Below are 10,059 nucleotides of genomic sequence, written 5' to 3'. Positions count from 1 at the left end.
GCAATCTCTATTGCACTCCACACTGCCCTTTCCCACCTGGACAAAAGGAACACCTATGTGAGAATGCTATTAATTGACTACAGCTCAGCATTCAACATCATAGTGTCCTCAAAGCTCATCACTAAGCTAAGGACCCTGGGACTTTTCAAGTCCCTCTGCAACTGGATTCTGGACAGGACGCCCACAGGTGGTAAGGGTAGGTAACAACACATCCGCCATGCTGACCCTCAACACGGGGGCCCCTCAGGGGTGCATGTTCAGTCCCCTCCTGAACTCCCTGTTCACTCATGACTGCACGGCCAGGCACGACTCCACCACCATCATTAAGTTTGCCGTTGACACAACATTGGTAGGCCTGATCAAACAGCCTATAGGGCGGTAAGAGAGCTGGCCATGTGGTGCTAGGGAAACAACCTCTCCCTCAACGTGATCAAGACAAAGGAGATTAATGTGGACTACAGGAAAAGGAGGACCGAGCATGCCCCCATTCCCATCGACAGGGCTGTAGTGGAGCAGGTTGAGAGCTTCAAGTTCCTTGGTGTCTACATCACCAACAAACTAATATGGTCCAAGCACACAAAGACAGTCATGAAGAGGGCACAACAAACCCTACTTCCCCTCAGGAGCTGAAAAGGTTTGGCATTGGTCCTCAGATCCTCAAAAGGTTCTACAGCTGCACCATCGAGAGCATCCTGACTAGTTGCATCACCGTATGGCAACTGCTCGGCCTCCTACCACAAAACACTACAGAGCGTAGTGCATACGGCCCAGTACATCACTGGTGCAAAGCTTCCTGCCATCCAGGACCTCTATATTTCAGGCGGTGTCAGAGGAAGGCCCAAAAAATGGTCAAAGTCTCCAGCCACCCTGTTCTCTCTACAACCGCATGGCAAGCGGTACCGGAGCGCCTAGTCTAGGTACAAGAGGCTTCTAAACAGCTTCTACCTCCAAGCCATAAGACTCATGAACATCTCATCAAATGACAACCCAGACTATTTTCAGTGCCCCCTGTATTTTACGCTGCTGCTACTCTCTGTTTATTATCTATGCATCTCTGTTTATTATCTATACATTTTGATAACCTCGCAAATTGTATCAATATATTCACGTGTAATTACCTCCCAAAATGAAATGCCAAGGGGACTTTCAAAAAGAACTACACATCTTGCCGCAAAGTATGACATCATCCCTCAAGGCACATTTCTCCATGCAAAACGCTTCGACAAATAGCCTCGCAAGAAACAGATATCATATGCGTTTCAGTTTATCGTGTGTAATTCTTGTTCAGCATTTTTTTAATTCCATGCCTAGCTACCTTAGCATTTTTAAATGACTTAATGTTTTTCAATTAACCCCTGACTTTGTAGATAACTAGCTTACTTTAGGTCTCTCCGCCAGAAGCAAGGATGGTTCCGTGCTATGTAACGTTCCCGGATTGTAACCACTACTCCAATAAGCACATGTACATGTTATCGTTTTCCAACCTCTAAGTGAGAGGCATCGCTAGAAATGTGTGATAAGGTAAGCCTTGTTTGGGAGCTGCTAACAAGCAAATTTGGTTAGGTCAAAGATCTGTGGTAAACTAACGTAAACTAACTCACTTTTGTGCATCCCGCAATTCCGTACAATTGACCTTATTGTACATAATACTACTTCCAGGTCAACTGTAATATGAATACCACTGTAAAGCACAATTTCTTCCCTTTCGAACAAAATCAAGGAGGAGACTTCCACGCTGCCTGTTTCTGCATAATATATGTAGGTGATGGCGCTTCGCCGGGCCTTTAAAAAAAAGGCGGGTGGGGAGCGAAGGTTACAAAGTGATAGTGAAAGGGGGAAGATGTTGTCTGGGGAAACAGGCTTTTTCACCCGATTTGTCCAACTAATCTACTTTCAAATGTAAATAAAACAATATGAAGAGTTCATGTAATGTCTCATTACATACCTGTTTGAAGGGTTGTGTCGAATTTGAAGAGCGGTTTAGAGCTGCGCTAACATTAGCCTCACAAGTAAACTGCAGCTGTTCCGGCTTTTGAGAGTCATCATGGCTCGCAGTAATGACGCGCAAAATTAACCAGTGATTGAAGGAACTATTGATGAACTCACGAGTAATTAACTTACACTCACCATTGATTATGTCTTGATAAGTAAATAAATAAATGAAATTAATAAAAAAAAAAATAACTAACAACAGTTGTAACACCAACTCACCTCTATCCTCTAACTCCATCCTAACTTATTCACTGAGTGTAAAGTACAAAAAATGATGCTCTTTCCATGGCATACAGTGGGGCAAAAGAGGTATTTAGTCAGCCACCAATTGTGCAAGTTCTCCCACTTAAAAATATGAGAGAGGCCTGTAATTCTCATCATAGGTACACTTCAACTATGACAGACAAAATGAGAAAAAAAATCAAGAAAATCACATTGTAGGATTTTTAATGAATTTTTCTTGCAAATTATGGTGGAAAATAAGTATTTGGTCAATAACAAAAGTTTATCTCAATACTGTGTTATATATACCCCCTTGTTATATACCCTTTGTAGTTATTTATAAATGTGAGAATATCTGAGTAAAATTTCGCAAATGTGGAATTAATAATAAATGGTTAACACTGTAAATGTCACCTGTCTCAATGCTCTACTACGACAACAATGTATTCCTACGCACCAACCAGGACATGGTGATGGATGACTGTGGCTGTAGATGAATTACATTAGGTGTGATGGCTGGTTGGTGTAGTGACCTTTAGAACAGTCTTTTTACCCATAATAACAACGTTATATTCATTGAGTCTCCTGTGATGAAAAGGCTTTGGTATTATTCAGACAGATGTTCTCTTCTCAGTTTGGCACAGGCACACATTTCATCTAACACAGGGAGTTCAGATTTAAATTGACTTCATATACAGATCTAGCGTGTCCTTGTGTCTGATGCCGCCAGCTGGACGGTGTTTCTTCCGACACATTGGTGCGGCTGGCTTCCTGGTTAAGTGAGCAGTGTGTCAAGAAGCAGTGCGGCTTGGCAGGGTCGTGTTTTGCAGGACGCAAGGCTCTTGACCGTCGCCTCCCCGAATCCTTAGAGGAGTTGCAGCGATGGGACAAGACTATAACTATGAATTGGATATCACCAAAAAGGGGTACAATAACATAAACTTTGGCTCTTTAATCAATCTAGCATTTTGGATTTGAGCTCTACATTTTCATGCAAGGCAACAGTGTAACATCTCACCTCTTATTTGAGGGTATTTTCATACATATTGTATCTGTTTTACCATTTAAAAATGAATGCACCTTATAAATCAAGTTCCCCCCCATTTGAAGAGGTCATATGTATTTGGACAACTTCACTTGTATTGTATTAAAGGTAGTAACCCTTTTAAATGTAATGTTAAATGATGTGTGTAGATATTGGTTCCCTTACCCTGTAATTAGTCTATGAACTTCTCTTATGGGTGACTGCAGTCCACACTTTGATCTTGGTAGTCACTGCCAACAAACAAGAGTGTTGTCATGTTCAGACAAAACACGTTACTTCCTTCAGCATGCGTGACTGTTGTGGAATAAAATGTTCAATATATTCAATATTTCCTTCAACATCCTCTGTGTTGTTGTGCTTATTGTTTAACCATTGATATGTTCTAGGTCATTTTGAAACCTTAAGGAGCATCGGGTACTGCTGAAGTGTCTACCAATAGTATGTCCATCTTTTTGTGATAAATTACACTGGTCACTGTTCAAAACATTTATAAAGTATTAAGAAAAAATGCAATATATTTCCTTTAACATCCTTTGTGTTGTGTGCTTATTGTTTAACCATTGATATGTTCTAGGTCATTTTGAAACCTTAAGGAGCATCGGGTACTGCTGAAGTGTCTACCAATAGTATGTCCATCTTTTTGTGATAAATTACACTGGTCACTGTTCAAAACATTTATAAAGTATGAAGAAAGTATGTATAGTCCTCACTTTAAAGACTGGAAAACGACTTTACTAATGATCAGTACATGGTTTATAAGGATATTTATTAAACATCTTGTGAATCATTATTACATACTAAAGAAGTTGTTTATACATGTGGGAATAACTAGCTTGCTAAAACAAATGTGGGCGTAATGATACATGCATGATGAGGTCCTTCTGTAGCTCAGTTGGTAGAGCGTGGCGCTTGTAACGCCAGGGTAGTGGGTTCGATTCCCGGGACCACCCATACGTAGAATGTATGCACACATGACTGTAAGTCGCTTTGGATAAAAGCGTCTGCTAAATGGCATATATTATTATTATTATATATTATGATGAATAAACTATTTACTTATCCATTATTAATTATTTAGTGTATTACTCAATCACTATTTTCATTCACTCTAAACAGCTTCTGAGAAAGCTTCTCTGGTGTGACCCCTGACCTGGCAGCAGTGATGTAGTGAGAGTAGTGGTCGTGTTCTTAACCAGTATATTGAGGTTGAAGTGTCTACTGTACTGTGGTCTCCTGCACTGTTGTGTTTAATGATTAATGCATATAGTAGTAATTTAAAAATGTCATACCTAGGTGATTAACATTTAACAAATGTGGGCTTAATAAACAGTGAGCAAACTGTAAATGCCTTACAAATGGTTTATTACTGAACATTATAAAGTGTTACACAACTGCATATTCTTGCATTTTACCATCAATTGCTTACAAAATACACAATTGAGATAGACTTGGATGTCATCGAATATGCAGTATTGAACATTTCAGATCCACTACACTTGCTAATGGCATTGAGTCCCAATTGAGCCACTAGAGGGTAATGTTAGACAATATACGGAATGATTCATGACTTCTTCAAAATGTACTTTAAGAATAATTACATACTATTTACTGTATCATTAAATATCACGGAACAACCACAGACTTTGGTATTTGGAATATACAACCCAAAATGACTTCTTATGCCTTCTCCAAGCCATTCCAATCCAGCCTAATCATTTTGTATCAACAACACATCTTTCTATGATGACAACACAGAGAAGTATTGGTAAGTGAGAGTAATGGCGGAGTTCATAACCAGTATGTTGAGGTTGAAGTGTCTGCTGTGGTCTCCTGCACTGTTGTGTTTAATCATTAATGCATATAGTTATTTATACATGTCAGAATACCCAGGTGAGTAACATTTAGCAAATGTGGAACTAATAATAAATGGTGATCAAAATGTAAATGTCTTACAAATGGTTTATAACAACATTATAAAGTGTTACCAATAATTGCATATTCTTACATTTTAACATCAAGTACTTACACTTTAGTTAGACCTGGACGTTATCTGATATCTTGCAATATTGTACCTTTCAACTTTACAGCGCTTGTTGCAGGCATTGTGTCCAAATTACACCACTAGAGGGAGATGTTAGACAATACATAGAATGACTCATGACATTCTTGAAATGATCTTTTAGAATACTTACATACTATTTATAATTTTGATATTTATTAGGATCCCCATTATCCACTGCAAAAGCATCAGCTCATCTTCCTGTGGTCCACATTAAATACCATGGGACATCAACAGGCTTTGATATTTATTAGGATCCCCATTATCCACTGCAAAAGCATCAGCTCATCTTCCTGTGGTCCACATTAAATACCATGGGACATCAACAGGCTTTGATATTTATTAGGATCCCCATTATCCACTGCAAAAGCATCAGCTCATCTTCCTGTGGTCCACATTAAATACCATGGGACATCAACAGGCTTTGATATTTATTAGGATCCCCATTATCCACTGCAAAAGCATCAGCTCATCTTCCTGTGGTCCACATTAAATACCATGGGACATCAACAGGCTTTGATATTTGCAAAATACAACCCCAAAATTACTACAATGTATTTTATTAAACAAGCTTATACCTTCTCCAAGTCATTCCAATCCAATCCAGACAAATGATTTTGTATCAACTCCACATGTATTTATGATGACAACACTGAGATAAGTAGTGTCAGTGTAATGTTACATGAAAGAAGAAAATTACAACAATTCTATAACATAACTATATCAATCCTATGCTTGTCAAATTTAGGAATAAAAACATAGTACTATGAATGCCATACCTTCAGAGTTATAATATGTTTAGCTGTCACTTTGAACCATGGATAAAAGAAAGCATAAATTATTGGATTAATTAAGGAATTAACAAGTGGAAGAAAACGGATGAAAAGTGATAAATTGTCACTTAAAAAAGACAAAAAAAAGAAAACAAATAGAGATGGAATCCAACAAATGAAATAGTTGACAACAACAATAGAAAGAGTTTTTGCTGCTTTTTTCTCAGACTTATTTGCCTGTGCAGTTTTAACACCACACACACTGGCAGCCTCTTTTGAAAATACCTTTCTGGCCTGTGATCTGGCCACCACAAAGATTTTCAAATAAAGTGTTATAATAATAGAACACGGGACAACCATTGTAATTAAAATTTCAACGATATTAGCCCAGGTTATTCCTTCAACAATAAAACATTCATCCAAACACCTACTGGGTACCTGTACATTTACAAAGCGTTTTACAATAGCAGCACGGTATATGATACTACAACACCAGGTAATGGATATACAACACGTCATTCTTGTTATTGTTGTTTTAGAGTGGTACGATAAGGGATCACACACAGCAACATAGCGGTCAATAGATATCAAGACCAAATTGCCCAGAGATAAAGAAGTACATAAAAAAGCCATATATAAATGAAACACACAGAAATATTCCCCAAATCCCCAGCATGATTCCATTATTGCTACAGTCGTTACTGGTATCACAATCAGTCCCACCAGGAGATCTGCCACAGCCAGAGAGAGGATGAGCAGGTTGGTTGGAGTGTGGAGCTGTTTGAAGTGAGAGATGGAGATGATCACCAGTAGGTTCAAAAATACTGTAACTGCTGAAATCAATGAGAAGAAGATGTACAGTGTTATATAGATAGATGTCGATAGCAAAGCCTTTCTGCAAGAAGAGTTTCTGTCTTGAAAACAGTATTGAACATCTTCATGTTTCTCCATTTGTTATAAAGGGTAAAATGCTGACTGAGGTCCTGCTGCTCCTGCTTGGTCCTGTGTGTGACCCTGTCAGGTCCGTCTTCTGACAAACTCTGAACTCTGCCTCTCTATTTATCCCTGAGTTACTGACAGAAACTCCCTTCCCCAGCGTCTCTCTCTACACACACACACACACACACACACACACACACACACACACACACACACACACACACACACACACACACACACACACACACACACACACACACACACACACACACACACACACACACACACACACACACACACACACACACACACACACACACACACACACACACACACACACACACACACACACACATGATCACACAAATTAACTAGGGTAGCCTAGTGGTTTGAGCGTTAGACTAGTTGGACCAGTAACCAAAGTCAAATCCCCGAGCTGACAAGGTACAAATCTGTCGTTCTGCCCCTGAACAGGCAGTTATCCCACTGTTCGTAGGCCGTCATTGAAAATACATTTTTTTTCTTAACTGACTTGCCTAGTTAAATAAAGTTTTTAAAAAACAGCTTCAGCGGTAGCCCCCAGACCCTGGGCACAAGGACCACCTACAATACAAGTCTAAATACTGTACTGTAACAGTAAACAGTGTGATTGTGTGAATCAGGCTTCAGCCAAGCACTTTATAATAACATTCAGTAATAAAGCATTTACAGGCCTTTACAGTTTTATCACCATTTATTGATCATTACTCCCGCATTTGTTAAATGTTAGTAAGCTAGGTATTCTCACATTTATAAATAACTTTTAAATGATGTATTAATGAGTCATTGGATTTTGTATATTTAAATTTACTAATCATTAGTACTAATCAAATATTTTTGCAGGCCCTAATATAAAGTGAGAGCTTTTTATACTTTTGAAATGATTAATCACTATTTTGAGAGACCAGTGTAATTTCTCACAATAAGTTGGACATGCCATTGGTAGACGATGAAGGTTTCAAAATCAAATATATGGGGGGATTGGAAATGATGCAGACAATTACATTGATGGAAGCAACAATCTATCCGCAATATTAAAGCTGATCCACCCCTTAAAAAATATGTACCGTGAGTGTGGCAGGGTTACAATGATGGCAAAAAAAAAACTTTTGAGAGTAGCACCAGGGTCAGCGCAGCTGGAGGTTGAACGTTTCACAAGCATTTCGCTACACTCGCATTAACATATGCTAACCATGTGTACAGTGACTAATAAAATTGGATTTGACTAGAAATGTTTGAAGGGATACGGGACAATAAAAGTTTGGGAACACTAGGTCTAGGTCATTTTATATATAAAAAAAAAGCATTCATATAAAAATATTTATTTTAGCTCTGTGTTGTGTGATTATTGTTTAACCATTGATATGTTCTAGGTCATTCTGAGACCTTAAGGGGCAGCTGAACTCAACCAACTTATCTGGTTGAAAAAGGCCGATGTTGCATCGATATTAGTCAGGAACATTTATTCTAGTGTTAAAAGTGTAAATCGCATAATTTTGGTAATATCTCACAAAACATATATACATTTTTTTCATTTAAGTAACCTGGTATTTTCCTAGATCACTTGTATATTTAACGGTTGAGTTTTGAGTTGAGTCCTGCCCACTAACAGGGGATGGTAACGTCAGAATTGTCATGCATGGAGAAACAGCTGCACAGATTGCACTCTAACCAATCCTACAATAGAACCAGTGAGACAGACTTGCAGCAACTCAGACTTGTTAACATACGACAACACACGTGTTAACATAAGACAACCCATCACCAATGTTATGTTGAAAGAACACTTGACCCCTAGCCATTTACATTACATTTAAGTCATTTAGCAGACGCTCTTATCCAGAGCGACTTACAAATTGGTGCATTCACCTTATGACATCCAAGCCCTAGCCCTTTATGGAGTGGCCACTTGTTGATGTGTTTGATAGTGATCACTCCAGTCTGCCACTGATTTGGTCAAAATGACAATTGAGACGATGTGCACTTGCATCCCAACTGCCACTTGTCAATATTTCCAAATTCAAAACCCATTTGTGAGCATTTTGTGTTACGCCGCAACCTGTTTTGTAACATGAAACACTGCCAGACAGACGCATACAGTAATAGAAAATGAGAACGTTGTCAAAACGGCAGACACTTTATAAGTTGATTTAGTTAACTGTCCAATGTGCTACTAGCTAGCTTCCTAACAGAGACTTTATAAGTTGACTTAGTTAACTGTCCAATGTGTTACTAGCTAGCTTCCTAACAGAGACTTTATAAGTTGATTTAGTTAACTGTCCAATTTGCTACTAGCTAGCTTCCTAACAGAGACTTTATAAGTTGCTTTAGTTAACTGTCCAGTGTGCTACTAGCTAGCTTCCTAACAGAGACTTTATAAGTTGCTTTAGTTAACTGTCGAGTGTGCTACTAGCTAGCTTCCTAACAGCGACTTTATAAGTTGCTTTAGTTAACTGTCCAGTGTGCTACTAGCTAGCTTCCTAACAGCGACTTTATAAGTTGCTTTAGTTAACTGTCCAGTGTGCTACTAGCTAGCTTCATAACAGCGACTTTATAATAGAAAGTGACAAAGTTAGCTGATTTAGGTAACGTGGCCTAGATTAGGGTGGCCAGACGTCCCCGTTTTCCGGGCACAGTCCCCGTTTTTGTTGGCCTGTCCCCGGAAATGTCCCCGTTTTTTTACTGTGCGTTATAAGCAGACTGCAAAGTGAAATAATATTATAAGTGGCAAGACCGGGCAGCAGAGCCTACCGGTTGATGTCTCAATCGCGTTGTGCTTGTTTTGTCCAGCAGAGGGGGCTGCTCGATGTATAGCAGCTTCACTCACTCTTCTTCTAACTACTTGTTCGCGTTAGTTTTAGAGAAAACTGCTGTGGAAAACTTGGCCAGAAGCTAGCAAGTGTCAAGTGAATCCACAACATCCCCACAAACAAACAAAGCTACACTCGTTTGAGATACTAGTTAATGATGTTATAATGTCACAATTTATT

The 10,059-nt window shown here is 38.9% G+C and overlaps 1 protein-coding gene across 1 annotated transcript; it reads right to left on the bottom strand.

Moving 5' to 3' along the window:
- Positions 1-4,382: 4,382 nt before the first annotated feature.
- LOC124031189 (trace amine-associated receptor 13c-like) lies at positions 4,383-7,106 on the bottom strand. The gene has a single exon (XM_046342143.1). The coding sequence runs from the start codon at positions 7,040-7,042 to the stop codon at positions 6,083-6,085; it is 960 nt and encodes a 319-aa protein (XP_046198099.1). The 5' UTR covers positions 7,043-7,106; the 3' UTR covers positions 4,383-6,082.
- Positions 7,107-10,059: the final 2,953 nt, after the last annotated feature.

The sequence above is a fragment of the Oncorhynchus gorbuscha genome, linkage group LG01 (assembly GCF_021184085.1).
Source record: "Oncorhynchus gorbuscha isolate QuinsamMale2020 ecotype Even-year linkage group LG01, OgorEven_v1.0, whole genome shotgun sequence".
NCBI lineage: Eukaryota > Metazoa > Chordata > Actinopteri > Salmoniformes > Salmonidae > Oncorhynchus > Oncorhynchus gorbuscha.
The sequence above is the reverse complement of the archived record's forward strand: the minus strand, read 5'-3'. Positions and strand labels throughout refer to the sequence as shown.

Bases quoted from the DNA above. Each gene is read 5' to 3' on its own strand.
- LOC124031189 (XM_046342143.1), bottom strand. From the start codon at position 7,042: ATGGAGAAACATGAAGATGTTCAATACTGTTTTCAAGACAGAAACTCT.